Raw genomic sequence first — 20,305 nt, forward strand, 5'->3', positions numbered from 1 at the left:
ACAGAAACATAGAAAACTAAATATGAGTTTAAATAAGCCAAAGGGCTGCAGGGCTGAAAACTAGATATGAAATACTATTACTTTGGGAGTTAGTAAACTAGAATGCATTGTACAGGCTATCTGACTGAAATATTCAAGAGAGAATAAACAAAAAATGGGAAGCATTACCTCTTGGTAATCCAGTCAGTGAGGAGGTAAAAGGAATTGGTGTACTTTCCCCTTTTTAAGCCCAAATTTGGATAGCAAACTCCAGAAACATAATGAGGTCTCCAGTATTGCCAGCAAAACCAAGTAATGCACATCCATTTGGTAAAACAAGGACAGTGTGTTTGGTCAGGCAGAGAAGTGTCCTAAAGAAGACGTGTCTGTGAGATTGCACAGAAATGAGAAAGGGAGGAGAAGAAGCAGGGAACAAGAACAGCAGACGTTTGGGGAAAAAGAGAAATGCTGTACAGATTATATTGAAGCCCTGAAGGAAGCTATGCAATATTTTTTAAATACAGGAAAGGCAGTTTTGTTCCATGTGTGGCATTGCTGATAATCTAGAGTAACATGGTTGTCGAAGTCTTCTAGCTGTTTTCTCGCTGCATCCAGCTGTGCACTGAAAGAGTAGATCTCTAGTAAAATGTTGATTCCATCCTTGTTGATCTTTTTGGTACCATTAACAGTAAGTGCAGGGAAGTACAGGCAGCTATAGCCTGTACATTACTACACCAAATGTCTTTCCCCTCCACTACTGCCCCCGCACATCACCTTCTGCCACTGTGACATAAGCTGCATTATAGTTCAGCAGTTTCCACTACCCAGCCTGTGGATAACTGAAGTTTCACTCTCTAGTTCTTCACATTTTCCTAATATTGTCAGTGCAAAAGGTAAAACATTACACTGACTTATACTATCATTGCACTGATGAACATATTGTCAACTGAAACACAGTCAGTGTAGCCTATCATTCAAAATGTAACGCTACTATATTCTGTGTACTAAAAGTACTAGTCTCACGCATCCCTAAAATAATATCCATCTGGAAAAATAAGCAATACTTAATTAACAATGTTGCCTCTTACTGATTTCTGCAGATGGTGAGCTGTATGCTGGTGTTTACATCGATTTTATGGGTACAGATGCAGCAATATTCCGCACAATGGGAAAGCAGACTGCAATGAGGACTGACCAGTACAACTCTCGCTGGCTTAACGGTGAGTGATAAAAATTAAAATGAATGGCAAGCATGAATGACCACACTCTGCAAAGTAATGTAAATCCTCACATAAACAGGTTTTAGGTTTCCAAGCTAGACGATCCTATACCTTTTGTAGTTTTTCATGTTGTCATGCATCTGTTTATTAAGCTTGCCATTAATTAGAGTGTATGAAAAAAGCTTGGGTAATGGTCATATAAAAACAATATGCTGTTTTCTGATGTAAGGTGCGATTTTTCCATATACAAGTTTAATAATTTCTGATTAACGTATCCGACTGTTACTTAAACATGAGGTTTAACAATAAAACTGCAATTGTATTTCTAGCTTTGTGCCTACTCAATAATTTGAACTTTTTCTGCTAATACTCTTACTTTTTATAACATGCACAGTACCATTAGAGGACTATATTTATTTATTTGACATTTGTCTGCCGGGGTGGTCTGACTGGGTCTACAGAACCCGTTTTCAGCAGAGACCCGGGGAGAAAAGCTCCACATACAGTACAATACAAATACAGTGTAATACAATACAATACAAATGACATTAGAAATACTATACAAAAATACGTTGAAAGAAGAAACTGTTACAAGATGTTGCAGTACATACAACACATCTAGACAATTCTATACAGTTAAAACATTATAGACAATAATAGTCACTCTCACTGTACATGATGTAGATTGTATCCAAAAAAAGTAGTACATAGGTAGTACAGTGTGTGACATTGACTGTTATAGTACATGCAAAATAGAATGTTAGTTTCAGTTAGGAAAATAGCAGCCAGAAAGTTAGTGATGCAGACAGATAGTGAGAGAGTTAAGAAGAATAGAAGCAAAAAATTCTGATCAGTAGCTTAAGGACATGTTATAGAAACAGAGGAGGAGTTAGAAGAGCCTTAGGATCTTGCAGTCTGTGAGGGATTGAAATGTGATAGAAGAGGACGATGAGGTTAGTGTGGAAGAAGAGGAAGAGCTGAGCATTAGGCAGGTTTTATGCAGGAGCAGAGCCATGTATTTTTGAGATGATTTTTTAAAGAGGCTTTGAAATGGGTTAGGCCAGGCATAGACCTGGTAGCAAGAGGTAGTGAATTCCATAGTATACAGACAGAGTATGAATAGAGAGAGTGACCTGGTTTTCTTGTGAGTTTTGAGATAGCTAAAAGATTTTTGTCTTCTGATCATAGGGGTCGATTTTGTGTGCAAGGTGTGACTAGATTGCCTAGTGCAGGGCAGGCAGTAGGCTTGAAAATAAGGTTGTGAAAGGTGGATAGCTGAATAAAGGCAAGTTGGTTGGGGAGGTCAAGCCAGTTTAATTCTAGAAGAAGTTTACAGTGGTGTGTGTGATATTTAGAGTTGGTGGCAAACTTTGCAACTTTGTTGTAGCACTTTTTCATCTTGCTTAGGGTAGAATTTTGTAAATTAGTTAAGATAGAGGCACCATAAAGAAGGAGGGGAAGTAAAAATGTTTTTGCAAGGGTAGTTTTGCTTGCTGCAGTAAAGAAATGTTTGTTTCTATATAAGAGCTCCCGTTTTTGATGAGTTTTCTTTATATTTTACTGTATATGGGGTCAAATGACAGTTTACTGTCAATGATAACTCCTAGAAGTTTGGTTTCCTGCACTATTTCAATGACAGTGTTGTCAGATGCAAGGATGTTGCAAAGGGAAGGTGTTTTGGGGATGAAAGAGTACTAGTTTTGTCTTCTTTGAATTAAGAAAGTGTTGGGCATTTCTTGGCCAGGCTACAACTGCAGTAAAGGACTGTTGAGTTTTTGAAAGTAGCTCTGGTAGTGATTGAGTAGTGCAGATTATGGTGGAATCATAAGCGTACTGAATGAGGGTCCCAGGGTGAGAAGCAGTGTGAAGGTTGTTTGTGAAAATGTTGAAGAGTAGAGGTCTTAGGATGGAGCCCTGGGGGACTCCAGTAGGGTTGTAGAGAAAGGGTGAGAGTTCATTGGACCATTTCACTGCTTGTTTACGATCCTTGAGGTAGCTCTGAAACCATTTTGCTGTGTTACGTGAGAAGCCTAAGTTAGACAGTGTGTTCAGAAGTAAGGAGTGAGGCACTGTGTCAAAGGCCTTGGAGAGCTCAAGGAATACTGAGGCTGTATAGAATCCTGCATCTCTGGCCTTGTTCACGGTGTCTGTAAAAGATAATCGGACTGCAGCTGTGCTGTGTCTAGGTCAAAAGCCATGTTGGGTTTTGGTAAAAAAGATTGTTTTGCAAGAGATATTGCATTACCTGCTGATGGATACCTCTCTCAAGAATTTTGAATATGGGTGACAAGATGGATATACTGGTATAAAAAAAAAAAAAAAACTTTATTTTTTTTAAGTTTTTGACTATGTACCTCAATGACTGTCTACTGTACTAACTAAAACTGTTAACTTCTAACATTTTATGTATTAAAATCAATTGTATGTTCTATATTTTGTTCTCTCATATACTGCATTCTATTGTAGTGTGGAGCTTTTCTCACCGGGCCTTCTCTGAAAATGGACCTGTATACAGTCAGACTTACCCAGTAAACAAAAATGTAAATAAATAAAATAAATAAATAAATATAGGATGGAAATTGGATGGATCAAAATAGTTGCTTCCTTTGTGGATGGGGGTGATGTGAGATTGTTTCCATATGGTAGGTACTTCTGATTCGGATAAAGACCTATTTATAAGGATACTGATTGGGTAGATGACTGCGTTAGCAGCCAATTTGAGGTAGTATGGGGGGAAATTCTCAGCTGAGGCAGAGCAGGGTTTTAGTTTTTGTAGTAGCTTCTTAAGGTGTATGTAACAAGAAGATATCCAGAGGCCAAGGAATACAAAACTCTTTCTAAAAACAAAAAATGGTAAGTGCTTTTGCGGTCATCCGCTTCTTCAGACCATACTACAAACAAAAGGATACAAGCCTTAAATACAGCACTTAAACCAATCACAGATAAAACCAATTAGATAATTAGTGTAGTAAGTTTTTCTTCTTCAGTGCTGGTTTTAAAGAAATAGCACTGTTTAACCCAGGGTGCATGTTAGCTCTGAAGTCAATAATCCATCTTAGTTCTGCACATTCAGTGTTGTTTGTCAGATCACCCTCCCTTGCACTTACATAAACAATTTGTAAAACCAAAAACTTAACAATGTGAATCACCTGCTTCTAAATCTTCTAGGATCTAAATGCAAATGTGCCCTTACGTTCTGAACCTGGAAAAGGGACCTGTGTTTGTTTATAACATAATCTGCGTTTCAACGACTTGCTATTCTTGAAAGTGAAGTGGGGTTGTGTGCCCACTGCCTTACACACCTCTGGGTCCATCAGTAGGCTGGGCCAATTTCTTTTCACAATGTTGCATATCCTACTTACATCACTAGAGTAGGTGAGGGTGTCCCTGCTAATATTCTGCAATCGATTTTCTTGGCCTTTACTTCCATTGTTAACTGTTCTCCCCTTTCTGAAAAATAAGGCCATATGTTAAAACAGTCACTACTCTTTGTATATGCTATAGCCCTCTCTATATTGCCTATCCTATAGCCTCTGTCCAATATTAGCAGGGTCACCCTCCAGTTTCAGAACGTAAGGGCACATTTGCATGTAGATCTTGTAGAATTTGCAAATATGTATGGTCTTCAAGTGTTATAATGCACCCCAGAACACTGTGTCAACTGGAATTTGCTTTTTATGTTGATTGTCTGACTAAGAATATTGTCTACCTGGCAAAATGCTGCTCCTGTGACTGTTTCTATACTGGAAAGAGTAACAGAACTTTAAAAGAAAGGGTGATGGAACATTTAAATGACCTTCGTAATTTAAAATTGACTAATGCATTAGCTAAACATGTACAAGAAGCAGGTGATTCACATTGTTTTAAGTTTTTGGTTTTACAAATTGTTTATGTAAGTGCGAGGGAGGGTGATCTGACAAACAACACTGAATATGCAGAACTAAGAGTGATTATTGACTTTAGAGCTAACATGCCCCCCTGGGTTAAACAGTGCTGTTTCTTTTAAACCAGCACTGAAGAAAAAAGTTTACTACACTAATTATCTAATTGGTTTTATCTGTGATTGGTTTAAGTGCTGTATTTAAGGCTTGTATCCTTTTGTTTGTAGTATGGTCTGAAGAAGCGGATGACCGCAAAAGCACTTACCATTTTTTGTTTTAATAAAGAGTTTTGTATTCCTTGGCCTCTGGATATCTTCTTGTTACATAACTTACTATGGTGTCGGTGGGTATGGGCTGAAATGAGAATGGGGGTTGTATGACATTTTGTTGAGTAGAGGGGCAGTAATGACAGGGATAGAAGTAGTTGATGGCCTGGGGTTGCTATCTGAATAGGTTGAAGGGTGGGGGGGGGGGGGGTCCAGTATTAGGGATGTTTCTTAGTAGGTCTAAAATTGATTTTATGAAGTGCTTGTTAAAACTTATGGCTATCTGTGATGATGGAGTATCAAGTGATAGTGCGTGCTCTCCATTTCTGGGAATAATATGACCTTTTATCTCTGTTGATTAGTTGTGTCACTTTGTTACGTCGTGTTTTGAAATTAACATGATTTTGTTAATTTTTGTTTTGTTTCCAGGTTGACCAAGCTAGGTCTCTTTGCTTCATCGGGTGTTTGCATTCCTTAGAGAGCCATGGTGCTGAGTTCTGTTTGATTCTTTTCATACAAATGGGAGCGAGTGTATTAAGTATGTGAAGGAAGGTGTTATTAAAGTATAGTACAGGATCATTAAGGGGTAGTTGTTTTAAGGGGTGTCCAGTCTATTTCCTGTAGGAGATAGTTGAATTTATGCTGACAAAAATTAGTTGAGTTACTAACTGATTTTATAGTGTGTACTCTTCATTGTTGTGAGTTTGTTCTAAGGGAATAAGCTGGTAGATGATCACCCGGGGAGCTAGACATTCTACTGGAAGAGTGGTAATTGGCGTGGTGGGATACTAGATTTCAGTCTAGGGTGGATTGGCAGGTAAGATCTTTACTGTATCTTTTTGGAGCATTGATAAGCTGAGAAAAAAACATAAAAATGTATACTATTTGTGGGGGAGTTGGAAGCTATGGTTTGCCAATTTATAGTTACATCTCCTAAGATTGTTGTTTGAAGGTTTATTGTTGGGATGTCCAGGATAAAATATTTTCCAACACTGGTATATTGCTCCCTGGTGGGATATGCATTACTAATATGCAAATTATTTTTGATATGTTGAGGTTCAAAAAGGAGATTAGTATCTCAGCATTGGAAAAGATGATGTAGGGGCATGAGTTTGAGCATAGAGGGATATAGAAGAGTTATCCGTCCCCTTTTTTTTAGATCTATCTCTTATGGTTATTGCAAAGCTTGGAGGTATTATTTCTGAGTCTTTTACATTGGGGTGTAGCCATGTTTCGGTAAGGGCTAGTTTGTCAGGTTTATTTTGATCAATCCAGGCATGCAGTGGGGCTATTTTATTACATATACTTCTAAGTTCAGAGTAAGTATGTTTAAATATTTGGGGTTATTCTTGTGGTTAAGATTGGAGGGTGGGCCAGGGTTAGGATGTATGTCTCCACATTTGGGTAGATAGGTAATGAGGAATGTGTACCATGGGAAGTGTTTTTTATTCCCAGGTGATGGTGCTGGTGTCAAGTGTAGTTTCATAGGAGGTAAAAAGGCCAGTTTGTGGCTTGAATAGAATGGGTGGGTATAGGGGAAAAGCTGGGAGGAGATATGTGAGAAGCTGTGTTGTTTATTGCGGAGAGGGTTGGAGGAGGTTGTTGATGTGTAGGGTGTGTGGGGGTATGCAAGGATATAGCTGTAGCGAAGATGGGAATTAAGAGTCTAGGCAAGTTAGGAGGAGCATTTCAACTGTGATAGTGGGTTTAAAAATAGTAAAAGTGGTATTTGCGTGTTTGAATGTAATATATGATTCTTGGAAGAAAGAGTTCTTCATTTCTTTTTCATTAAGTAATATTATAATTGTTCCAAAGAGAAGATATGCATATGAAGTCTTTCTTTACGGTCTTTCTTGAGTGTTGCAATACTGTTTGGACTATGTATGAATGTGAAGTTATTAGTACCTTGCATTAGTCTTCCCATATATGTCATTTATGAGAACAAAAACAGAAGGGATCCTTTTTCTGACCCTCAAGGAACTCTCATAAGAGAGGAGTATTGTTTAAACAGTATGTTTTACTGTGGAACAACCTGAGCATGCAGTTAAAACCAGTGGTGCATTTGTAAACCACAACTAAAATGGTCCAGAAGCAAGCCGTAGTCTGAGAAGTCAAACAGTTTTGAAAAGTGCATTCCTTTGTCTCAACCTAAATGTATCTACAGTAATGTGAGAGTGACAAAAATCTCAACATCAATGCAAGGTGTAGTCAGGTGATAGCCATGGTGTCGTGGTGGGGGGTTATTTTGTTGTATGTATTTGGTTTTCCCCCAAAATTACTCAAGAGCTTTATGTCAGAATAACACTCTGTTTTTAATAATTCCATAAAACACACACCTGTTTTTCTCAGTTCTGATGAAATAATTTTGCTGTGTGGAATATCGATAGATAGATAGATAGATAGATAGATAGATAGATAGATAGATAGATAGATAGATAGATACATGCACACACATATATATATATATATATATATATATATATATATATATATTTATATGTGGATATAGAGAGAGATACACATTTTTGTTTCATTTTCCAGATCCAGCATTTGTGCATGTTCAGCTGATTCCAGATAGTGCTGAGAAAAATGATGACAAGCTGTACTTTTTCTTTCGTGAGAAACTAAGTGAAGCAGGACAGACCCCAGCCATGCATTCTAGGATTGGAAGAATTTGTCTGGTATGTATTTAGAAGACTGTATCGGAAATGTCTAAAAAATGTTTGCTCAGAATATTGCTTTTTGTGTTACCTGTAATACACTTTTTTTTTTTTTTGCTGAAGAGACTATGTTTTTTACCCAGTTTTCTTGCTCACACACACACAGAGTTGTATTATCCTAGTTATCACACTAATCCAGCAAAATAAACATGGATAGAACAGAAATTATTCCATATTTCAGAAGGCTGAAATTATTTAAAACATTTAGTTAGAGAACTCTGCAAAAATGGTATGCCGTGGTTGAATTTTAATATATATTTTTATAGGAATAGGCACTAAGTAGCATTTCTCCAAAATGAAAGGTCGTGGTAACATCTAATCAAAAGGTATGGAGAAAAATATTTTTGTAATCAATTTCTTCTTCCGATGTCAGGGGTTCCTCTCACTGCACACATGGCTGTGAGTGCCATCTTCATCATACATTCATGTTCAGTACCCCAGACTACACACAAGTTATCCAAATGCTGTACCATGTAACATGAAAACAGGCCACTCCAAATAAGTACTCTCTGTCTGTCTCCTCTGTCAATGTTTGCAGAAGAAAACAAGGGTACCTACTTAGGAAGGTGTATTATTTCTGCATGATAACAGATGGCTACAGAGATTTTGCATTCAGTGAGGTAATAAAGGAAATCAGGCATAAAAAAAAAAAAAAAAACTAGACACATACCCATCTGAGATAATTGGTTATTCTCTTATAGAATTGCTCACCACTTCTTTAACAGAGACCTGTCTGAGAGGAAGTAGTGTTGGAAAAACAGAAGAAAAGTAAAATGGTACCCATATGGACAGCAGTATCCAGGAACATTCTGGAAAATTCTAGGCCAGTAAAGTATACAACAATAATAAATAGGGTAATGGAAAAACGTGTACTAACTTAATAAGAATTATTTGATTAATTATATTCACAAAATTTGGTATTATTGAGATCAACCAAGTCTCATATATATATTTATTTATTTAGCACTTATCTACATTGACTATCCAGATTTTTTTACTACTCTGCAGACTCTTTTTTTTTTACCTGTCCTACTTAACACAGACTGCACAAGTCAGAAATTATGCTACTATCATAAAGGGTTAGTTCAGGCTTTTTTTCTCTTTAATATCCTAACTTTCCCTTTGACTGGTCTTTATGCATCACCAGCCCCACTATGTCATCTCCACCCAATCACACAACTAACGTGTATGGGAACGGCCTTCTGGTCTCCACTGAAGGATGGTTCTGCAGAAAGACCCATTCTATCTCTCCCCTTTATTTCGGAGATGTTTTAGATTTAGACATTTTCTTGCCCAGCCTGCCCTTAAGATGCTTTGTCTGCTGTTCAAACATCTATCACTGATATTATTGTCAGAGTATTAAACTTATATCAATGTTAACTTTCTAGGTTTACTTAAATTTTATGAGGAAACCAATACTGGAAAGAATGTCAAAGTTGCCTGTTTGAATTTTACTAAGTCCTTTGCTACAACTCTGCTAAAAAGACTAATGGAAGTATTAACAGATATTTTTATAGGAACTGGTGTAGTATACTGGGTTTAAACTGGATGAAGATGAGAAGGCACAAAATTATGGATAAGAGTGTTTGCTCTCATGAGAGAATTTTGAGTGGATGTTGTAGGAGTCTTGAGTTGGGCCTGCTACTGTTTAATAATTTTCTCTAGTACAGAAAATCAGATTTATAATAATATAAACATACTTGCAATTACCTTGTTGGTGATCTATGTATTTATTTATTTACTTAATTACTTACTTAGCAGGGTGAGCTTGCTGGCAATGCCCATTACATGCAATGGCCAAGGAAATAATCCACATAGACTCAAGTGCATAATTTGAGTGGCACAGTGGCACAAAGAATAGTGTTGTCACCTCACAGCAAGAGATTCTCTGGTTTTATTCTTAGCTGCAGTGCATTTTGTGTCGATACTGCATGCTCTCCCTGTGTTCATGTGGGTTTTATCCAGGTGCTCCAGGCTCCTCATACATTTCAAAGACATGTAGTAGGTGGATTGGATACTCTAAACTGGCCATAGGTGTGCATGCGGGTGTATGGTGTGGAAGAGCTACCATAGCAGGGCTAACTACCTGGTTGTGTAAACCTTGCCTCTAGATGATTGTGACTGCTGAAGTGACACCCCGACCCTATCTGCAAAAATGGGAAAAAGGGGTGATGAATGGATTCAAGTGCATAATTATTATATATGACAGTACTACAAACAAGTCTGTAAAAGCATTAAGAATAATAGCAGCAAACATTAATGATAAAACAAATAATATTCAGATTGTTTAACTAGAAAAACTAAAGTTATGTACTTGCCTTAATGATAGATCCATTTTGTCTGCTTCCATTCTCCTCAATGTTTTGGTACTTAGGATACGATCAGATCCAATATGGCTACTCTCAGACTTTGGATCCAAAGCTAATGCTCCTCCCTTCACCCATAATCCCCTCTTTGCACTAAATTACCTCAGACTGAGTTTGCCATTTCCTATAGTAAGGGCCAATACAACCCCTCAAGAAAAAGAAATATATTCTGAAGAAGCCTAAGGAGCTCCTGGAACACTGCACATAGCAAAGACATAACTAGATTGTCCATAAATTAGTGCAGTCACACCAGAACCAAAGGAATATGACAAGAAACTGGAAGGGGGTGGAGGGAGAAAAGATGAGGAGGACAGAAGCAGACAACATGGGTCTATCATTATGGTAAGTACATCAATTTTGTTTCCAGTGTCTCTTCCATCCATCCTCAATGTGTGGGACAGAGTCCCCAGCTACCACAAACCTTGTGAGGACCCTTAGCAGGATATGCTGGAGGATGGCTGAACCAAAGGATGCTCTGTACATAGATTACAAATCCAGTTTGTAGTGAGATATGAAGGTGTGGATATTAGACCATGTAGCTGTTGCACAAATGTCATCAAGTGGTACCTTTGAGAATAAGGTAGTTCAGGTATAGATTTTTGAGGTAGCAACTGACCTAGTAGAATGAGCCTTAAGATTACCAGGCGCAGATACTCCCTTCTTCTTATAAACATAAGAAATGCACTCACCATTATAAAATAGTTACTTTGGACATTCCTTTACACAGTCTTGCTGGTGAGAAGGATACAGTCAATGGTTCAGTCTTTCTGATGTTCTTAGTGTGATGCAATTCAAATCTAAGCAGTTGATGCCCGGTCTATAAGATGTAGTATGTACTCTCCCTTATTAGAAAAATGGGGAAAGGAAACAGAAAGATTGATTGACTGGATAAGCACAGATTCTGAGGCCAGATTGGGAAGAAAGGAAGGATTTGTTCTCAATGTTACCCTGTCATTAGGGAAAACCAAATAAGACAGCTTTCAAGAAAGGGCATGAAGTTCTAAAAGTCTTTGTGCAGAAGTAACCACCACTAGAAACACTGTTTTCCAACAAATATTTTTCAATTCAACAATGGCTGTAGGTTCAAATGGAATTCTCATCAATACCCGAAGAAGAAGATGAATGGTAATGCCCCAGGGAAGGACAGGGTCCCCGAGAAAAGGCTGAACATGGAAAGTACCTCTTAAGAAGGACTTATACAACTTCAAAGAAGAAATTAGTGATTGATTTTCTCCTATGTGAAAACTGGAAATGGCCACTAAATGGACTTTAATTGTAGAGTAACACACCATCTTGAAAAATTCCAGCCAGAAAATCTAAAATAGCAGGGAGAGACATTGAAAAAGGATCTGTATTCCTCCTGAAAGCCCAAATCAAAGATCTCTTTCATTTGCTCTTATATACTTTCTAGCAGAGTGTCTTAGTGAGGTGATCAAATTGTGAAATGAAAGCCTGGACTGTTTAACCATCATAGGAATGGAGAAACCATATGGCTAACTTAAGGGATTTGATGTCCAAGTGAGGCATACCAGATGGGTGAGAGAGAGAAGGTCTGGAGCTGGGTCCAAACCCATGAAGAGTGAATCAGCTGAGACCAGAGGAAGGGAAACCCCACCTGTCAAGGCTAAAAGGGGGCAATGAGGATGACCGTAGCCTTGATCGACATTGCTTTCTGCAGAAACTTCAGCATTAGAGGAAATTAGAGAATAAGCATAAAGCAGGACAGGGGGCCAACTGTGGACAAGAGCATCCCTTGGAGACTCCCCTTCTTGGGGATTTAGAGTAAAGTAACTGCTGCTCTTGCTGTTGGAGGGGGAGTCAAATAGATTGCTGCAAGGTTGGCCTTAGTGGTTGAAAATCTTTTCTGACACTGAGGGGTTGAGGGACCACTCAGGAGTTAGAAGAATAGATCTGCTCAACTTGGCTACCGACACACTTGGACTTCTCTGTGATGTGTGTTGCTGTCAGAAAGCAGTGAGAAGACATCATCCACTGCCAAATCCTCACTGCTTTGTGACAGAATAGATAAGAGTGCTTCCTCTTGTTTGTTGATGTACCAGACTATTGTATGTTTGGATGGCAGTCATTCCCTTGAGGAAGGAATCCAGAAAGGCATGCAATGCTAGAAGGACTGCCCTTAGCTCTGGGACATTGATGTGAAGACTGGCCTCTGTGGGAGACCACATGCCTTGGATATCTTTCCCAAGAAATGCTCCCTCCACCACAGCTAAAAACCGTCCATGGTCACTGTCGCCTGGGGTGAGGGGAGATTAGTTGTTCAACTCTGAGAAACTATGAGAGAGTCAATTCGCTACTGAATATGGTTCCTGCAAATTTGGGTGAGGGACATGGGAAAGTTCTTTGGCTGGTATCTCATCAACCATTGAACTATAAGAGTCAATTGTAACACTCTCATGTAAAATCTGGCTAGTGGGATTAAGGTGATGGATGCTGCCATTGAACCAAGAAGGTGTCAAATAGATTTTTTGATGAAAGAATAGAGGCATCACTTGATGTTGAAGGGTGTGAATCCTCAGTTCCGGTAATCTAGATCTCTGTAACTTTGACATCTAGATTGCCTCCAATGAATTCTATCATTTGAACTGCCTCTGGCTTTGACTTCATGCGATTGACAGTCTTCTGTCTGGGAACACAGGTGGAGCAAGGAGTCCCTTGCTTGTATAAAAATTTCCTGGTGGGAGTGGTTACAAGAGTGGTTACAAGCCAATCATCCAAATGTGGGAACACATGGAACCCCTGCAGATGAGCTGCAACCACTGCCATGCATTTGATGAACACCCACGGGCTGTGATGAGACCAAAGGCCAGGACCCTGAACTGATACTGACTATCTCACAGCTGAAAGTGGATAAATCTCCTGGAGAGTCTGTCCATTTTTATATGATAGTATGTGTCGCGGAGGTCTGTTGAGCACACCCAGCCTTCCTTCCTCAACAAAAGTAAAATGGACTGAATTGTAACCATCCAGAATTTTGTCTGTTTTTACATACTGATTCAAGTGACTGTGGTCCAAAATGGAATTGAAGTCCCCATTTTATTTTTGTACCAAAAATAATGTTGAGTAGTCTCCGGACCCGTGCTGGTCTCATGGGACCCCCTGGATGACTTGTTTGTCTAGAAGCTGTTTTATTTCTTGTGCTGTTGCCTTCTGTTGTGTGGGTGGAAAAACAGGAAGTGTTTCTGAACAAGGAGGATGGTAAAGAAAAGTAATTGTATAGCCTCTGGTTATGATTCTCTGCACCCATACATTTGAATGATGGAAGTCCAAGCTACTGGGTACAGAGACAAATGCCCCCTGCTGCCAACTGCATCCAAAGTGTGGCAGTTGGGAAACCATTCAGGAGTGCTGAAAAGGCCTGTCAGAAAAGGGACCCTGAAAACCTTGATTCTGCAGTCCACCTCGGCCATGAGGATTATGTCCACTGTGATTGCTTCCCCCCTCTACTTCTGGGTGTCTATCGCTAGAAGTATCCAGGGAAAAACCTTGGTACTTGCAGAACCACAATTTCTTACATCTTTTTTGGTTTCTTGAGAAGAGAGAAAAGTGTATCCCCACAGCAGCCAAGGTCAGCCCTCTTCCTCACTTTTAGACAGTGTCGCTTTTACTTTGAGCCCAAATAAAGTGGACCCACCAGTAGGAGCATTAATGAAGGATATCATGAAGTTCTCCACACATTTGCAGAAATGCTTCCAGGAGTGGTGGCAAATAGCTATTCTGGTGCCTGCCACTTTCAATGTGCCATCAGCTGCATTAGAAATAAGGCACATAGACATATTTGACAGGGACTTGGAAATGGCCAGCTGCATGTCATCTGATTTTCTATTTTCCACAGACAAGGACCCAGAGAGGGATTTAGATAGGAATAGCTCTTTTTGTCAAATCCCTCTGAAAATGTGTAACATGTGCTAAAAGTAATTCAGCACCATGGGAATAAAGGTTGCTGAAGCATATACCCACTTGCCAAACCTGTCCACCATGATGGACTCCCTGTTAGGAGGATTGGCAGTAGAGTTCTTCTCAGTGAGCTCCTTCCTCTTGGCTATCATTACCCCCATAGAATCTACTGTGGGACCTTTGCTCCAAAAGGACCAGATCCGATGGCTTGGAGATCTTTGTTGCCAGTCTGGACAAACACAGTCATTCCAAAGAATGTTTCTTAGAGGAGTTCTTCTCCTTGTGCTTCTCCTTATGTTGTTCCTTACCCTTTTCCTTACTGTCCGCCCCTTTATGATTATCAGAAGTGTTCTTTGTTGAAGGGGAAGAAGACAAAGATGACTGTGAAGCAGGAACTTCTCCAACTGATGCAGGCAGAAGCCCCTTAAGTACAAGTTTGTTACTCCTCTCAGTGATAGCCCTGGTTTGATAAGCAGCATAAACCGACAGTCTTAATCCAAATGTAAGGCCCCTAAACAATGCACACACTTTGCACTGGCATCCTGATTGGGGAATTTATGCCTGCAATGGATGCATTTATTTAAAGCCTGAGGGCCTCTCCACCATGTTGTCACCTAAAACGTCTTTCAGCTTTTCCTGGTTAGGGGTCGCCACAGCAGAACTCCGGTCCGCTAATGATTGGCAGTGGATTTTTATGGTGCCGAGTTGCCAGCCCAATGCTCAACCTTCAAAGAGGCACACCCATTCATGTATGCACCTACCTGCATGTCTTTAAATGTTACTGGACCGTGGGGAGGACATGCAGACTCCTCACAGAAGGCGCTGCAGCTGAGAATCGAACTGGAGAACCTCTTGCTGTGAGGCGACAACGCTAACCGCTGCACCACCGAAAGGGAAAACAAGAATGACAATAAAATACACAAATATTAAGTAATAACTGCAATAACAAGAAGATGAACACCAACAAATCCTAACAGCTGTCCAAAGCAGAAGGAGGGAAAGTCTGAAAGTTTCTAAAGTTGGATGCGATCAAGTCAAAGCAACTCCTACTCCTCTTACGGTTACTCTACTTCCCACACATCTTACTCTCATTAAGATTCTTTGTTACTACTTCCCCTGTTCCTTTTCTTCTTACCTTTAATTAACTTTCCTCTAATTACTTAACATTACTTCGCTCCTCTCCCACTCCTTATATATCATCTCTTCTCTTCCTAACATATCTTCCCAGTTGCTTCTCTTTTCCTCCCCTCCTGTGTCTCTTCTTAGATATTCTTTCCACTTCTCCTTGCACTATATCATTCCACCTATTTATGCTGTTGTTTTATTTTCTGCTATTGTTATCTTTATTATTATATATATGAAAACTGTTATCTGTTGCCAGCTGTATAACGGAATCTTTAACTTTAACTATATACCACATTATTAATGTTGATTCTGATAATGTATACTGAATTTAAAATTTGGAGCTTTTCTCCACCAGCCTCCCCTGAAAATAGTCTCTAGTTCACATGAACCATCCTGGCTAACAAATGGAAATAAATAAAATAAATAATTAAACGTGACATCAACAAAATAGCAAAACTGACACTTTTTTTCGGATTAAGTATGTACCTCTGAATTTGCATTGATTAAGACATCACTGTAAGAACAACTAAGAATGTCAGGTGACAGAAAACAATCAGAGTAAGAAGTAAGAAGGAATAAGGTTAAAAACATAAAAGGAAAGTGAGACATGGAAAGAAAGCTCAGGGCTCGATAAGTGGAAAGATGAAAGTGATGAAAGAATCATAACAGCCAATCAGTTTGGTTGTGTAATACAGACTCCAGTAAAACAGTACGTATAGCAAGGGCCAGTACACAGCAGACACAGCATTTTATTCAGGAACTATATGTTAATCTTAAAAGTTCTGTAAGTGATTGTGGGACAGATTCCAAAAGAAAATTGCAGCTAGCACAGTGTGCTGAAGAAAGACATCAGTGCATAATTGACGGATGTCATTCTATAAAGTATTATAAAACAACAATAAGCCATTATCTATTCAGTGTAGGGTAATTATGGACTCTGCACACATCTGCCAGATTTCAAAACACAATGGGTGCACCCACTGTGACTGAAATGCAACAAAGTATTAGGCAATAACTTTCTGAAAGCATTCAACAGAGGCCATATGCACTTTAGCTTAATACCCCTATATTCTGCATATTCTTTGGGAATCCTGCAGAATCCACAAACCTTACTTTAAAATATGCAACTGACATTTACTGCACTACAGCAGGCTGTGGTACTGTAAACCATACTGCAGGATAAACTACAAAGGTGTCCCAGAGGCAACAAGTGAGGCATAGAGCCAGGCTACAGTTAAGCCATATCTCTAACCAGGAAATAATAGATACAGATTAGAATGAGTGTTGGTGCAGGCTGTATGCAGGCCGTGTGCATCCCGTATGTATGTTTGTAATCTGCAGGGAAACCCATTAGCAACAGAAACAAAAGTGTGCCTGAGTCTAGGCATACTGGCCTCTGAGACATTTCAGTGGCATATGTGAGATGGCACAGGAGTGTCCCAGACATCTGCCAGTCGCATCCTCTCACATTTCTTTGCAGCAATGTTCACCAAGGTGGATGGATATATCCACTTCCCAAAAATATTCATGGAGTGCAGAACTGCCATGCAACAATTCTATGCCATAACCAACTACCAAATGTCTTTGAGGCAATAGACTGTACCCATGTCCCAATAGAGGGTTTCTCACCAAAAAAATCCAGAGCCTTCAACACATGACCTACATGGACATAATGAAGGCCCTATCATTGTACTCTCTGTTTCATATAGACTGCTGAGAGGCAACTTGTGCCTGGCTTACAGAGTAGTCTCGAACCCTGCCATAATGAAAATGTTGCACCACCACAAATCAAATGGGACAAGACTCACTCACTCTAGGGACCTTAACCTGGCCTGCAACATTAACAGTACATTCTGCAGAGATAGATATGTCTCCCAGAGGTTGCCACCCCTCTGGAACAAACTCCCAATTCAAATAAAATAGAGCTCCTCAATGATCCTATTTAAGTATAACTTGGACAATTGGATGAGAAACCATAAATTTACCTCGGGTGTCTCACCTGTGTCCCTCTTGGACAGGGAAGATGGTGCTGATCTTAGATTCACATTGCAAATATAGACTATATATCTGGTGTATAAGTGAACATGGGTAAAACATGGCTAGGCTTGTAAAGACCCTAGGGCCAATACCCTAGTGACCGCCTATGATCCAATGAAAAACCACAGCTGTACATGATGCTGAATGATACAATAGAAAGGGGTAGCCATCGCTCAGTTGTCAGGTGATGTGTTTAGCAAATGGCTTTATTACTAATGTCATGGCAACACATCATAGTAGTGTGAATGATGCTGCAATATGGAGTGAAAGCAGTCTGAGGACTGCTTTCCAACATGGTGACATTCCTGAGGGATTACTATTTGGTAAGTGTAGGACAACAGCTATCATGTAAGCAGAATCTTGACCTGTCAACATTAAGCATGAGGACTAAGTACATGTTGCCTCCTTCCTACAAACAGGTGACTCTAGTTATCCACTGGAGCCTTGGTTAATAATACCATACAGAGCCCCATCAACCTCTTCCAAGGATACATGGCCGGCGCAGTGGTGCAGCGGTTAATGCTGTCACCTCACAGCAAGAGGTTCTCCAGTTCGATTCTCGGCTGGGGTGCCTTCTGTGTGGAGTTTGCATGTTCTCCCTGCATTCGCATGGGTTTCCTCCGGGTACTCCGGTTTCCTCCCACATTCTAAAAACATGCTTCTGGAGCATTTCTCCCCGGGCCTCCACTGAAAACAGGATCTGTGGAACCTAGTCAGACTTTCCCGGTCAACAAATGTTAAATAAAATAAAATAAAAATAAAAAATGTGACAGAGCACACACTAAAACATGAAATATCATCGGTCGTGTGTTTGGTGTGCTGAAAAGAAGATTCAGATGTATTGACACATGCAGTGGTATACTACAACACACACCAGAAAAGGCATCATTTATCGTTACAAATTATGCCAGGCTACACTACATGTTATCAGTAAAACAGGGTGGCTTGCCAGCTGCCGGTGAGGGTGACCTACACCAAAAATCTGAGACGTCAAGATGATATATCAGAACTGCTATAGGATGATCATGATAACACAAGGATGAAAAGAAATAGGTGTGAGTGACAGAGGATGAGAGATATGTCCTAGATATCCTAGCTGATGCACCACAGCAGCATCCTACATGCAGCTTTGAATCATGACAAACCACACAGCCTAAACAGTGATGTTCACATGTTGCCCCAAAATAACAGCACAGAGCATGACTAATGATCTACACTGAACATCATACATAACAGAAGCCCAAGTTATATGAGAAAGAACAAATACACAACACTCAGTAGGGAACATATTTGGTTGTATACAGAGGAAACAATGCATGAAGTCTCTCTGCAAGGTATGTCACCAAAGAGGACTATACAGGCAAATGTGTGACACATAGGAGGTATGCACAATGGAAGGTGTCTTCAGACAGGTAGGATATCATTATATAGATAGCAAGTATAGAAAGGCAGCCATAAAATAACTAGTGCTACAAGAAATCTAGGCACATGAAGTGTATGGGAGTATATCGGCACAAACAGAACCAAAATGTAAGGGCCAGGCACAAGCACTGATGCATCACACGTGTGTGATGTGCAACAGTGTGTTACAATACAATAGAAACCATCTGCAGCATGACTAATTACAAGCATTCCAAGGACCAGACAAAAAGAAAATAAACACAAGCAAGCCTCACTTTCCATGCCTGACTTGGAATATCACACTGAAGGCAATGCTTTAATGCACAGATTATTGCTGCAACATGACTCAGTTACAGGTAAGAATATGTTCATGCATGCAGAGCATTAATGACAATGACTACACAACAGACATAGAGCATGCATTGATGTAGGTGATTACAGCAACACAGGTAAATATATATATGTGGAATCAGTGAGATATGGGAAGGCATACATGGGAACTACATGTCAGCATGAGGATTGAAAATGGAAACAGACCCATAGAAGTGCAGTGAGTTCTGAGGGCAAGGCACGTGCAGTACCATATTAAAATGCCATAAGTAACACACATATGCATGCAGAGGCACACCTGTGCATGTGAGAATGGCAGACAATGAGCAAATGTGTAATGTAGCAATCAGTGCTGGATAATAAAGATAACATGCTGTTAACCATGGCAAATATGTGCTATATCTCAACTGGAAATGTGCAAACATAGAAGCATGATGTCACATATAACATTACTGTTGTCAATATCTGTACAAAGGTATACTAATGACATATAGGTACTAAATTCACAACTTGAAGCTAGTCACCTAGGTCAGATAAATGATCAGAAAAACCCTGTGGCATCAGGCATATGAAAAACCACCTACAGATTAATTAGTCAGTAGTCGGCACAGTGGTTATTATTGCCATAGAGGCAGGATGACACAACAGGACACACATTGGATCAACTATCAGTCTTACTGTAATGTTGTCTCAGGCACCCATGTTGATGGCTCACATTACATTCCTGGCTGCTCCTGCCATATCTGGAAACACACAGCCGATGGTGCTGTACTGAGGAGCTGGATGTGGGGACAACAGCATTTTGGGACACAGTGTGGGTAGGAGCAGTACTGTGATGTGACAGTCTGGACATGACTGCTGGGCTCAGGGTGGAGTGACCAACAGCAGATGTGTGTACATGTTGCAGCACAGACATTGATGTCTGAGGGCCATGTATGAGTCTAATGGGGGGGTCTGACTCTTGCCACTGGAGGTAATCTGTTTAGTACATAACACCCAGTTCATACCATAGCATTGTTGTACCACCACCATAACAAGGCTTTCAGCAAAGCATGCAACACTGTC

At 39.8% G+C, this 20,305-nt stretch overlaps 1 protein-coding gene across 3 annotated transcripts in view; it reads left to right on the plus strand.

Moving 5' to 3' along the window:
• The window catches only part of SEMA3F (semaphorin 3F), an 861,789-nt gene that overhangs the window by 620,464 nt on the left and 221,020 nt on the right, over positions 1–20,305 (plus strand). For all 3 annotated transcript variants that reach the window (XM_044078156.1, XM_044078155.1, XM_044078157.1), the window contains 2 exons: positions 1,080–1,199; positions 7,888–8,027. In XM_044078156.1, coding sequence (XP_043934091.1) covers positions 1,080–1,199; positions 7,888–8,027 — 260 coding nt within the window. The remainder of the gene's footprint in view (positions 1–1,079; positions 1,200–7,887; positions 8,028–20,305) is intronic.

Source organism: Protopterus annectens, chromosome 7.part0, assembly GCF_019279795.1.
Source record: "Protopterus annectens isolate FY-2018-M chromosome 7.part0, PAN1.0, whole genome shotgun sequence".
Taxonomy (NCBI): Eukaryota; Metazoa; Chordata; order Ceratodontiformes; family Protopteridae; genus Protopterus; species Protopterus annectens.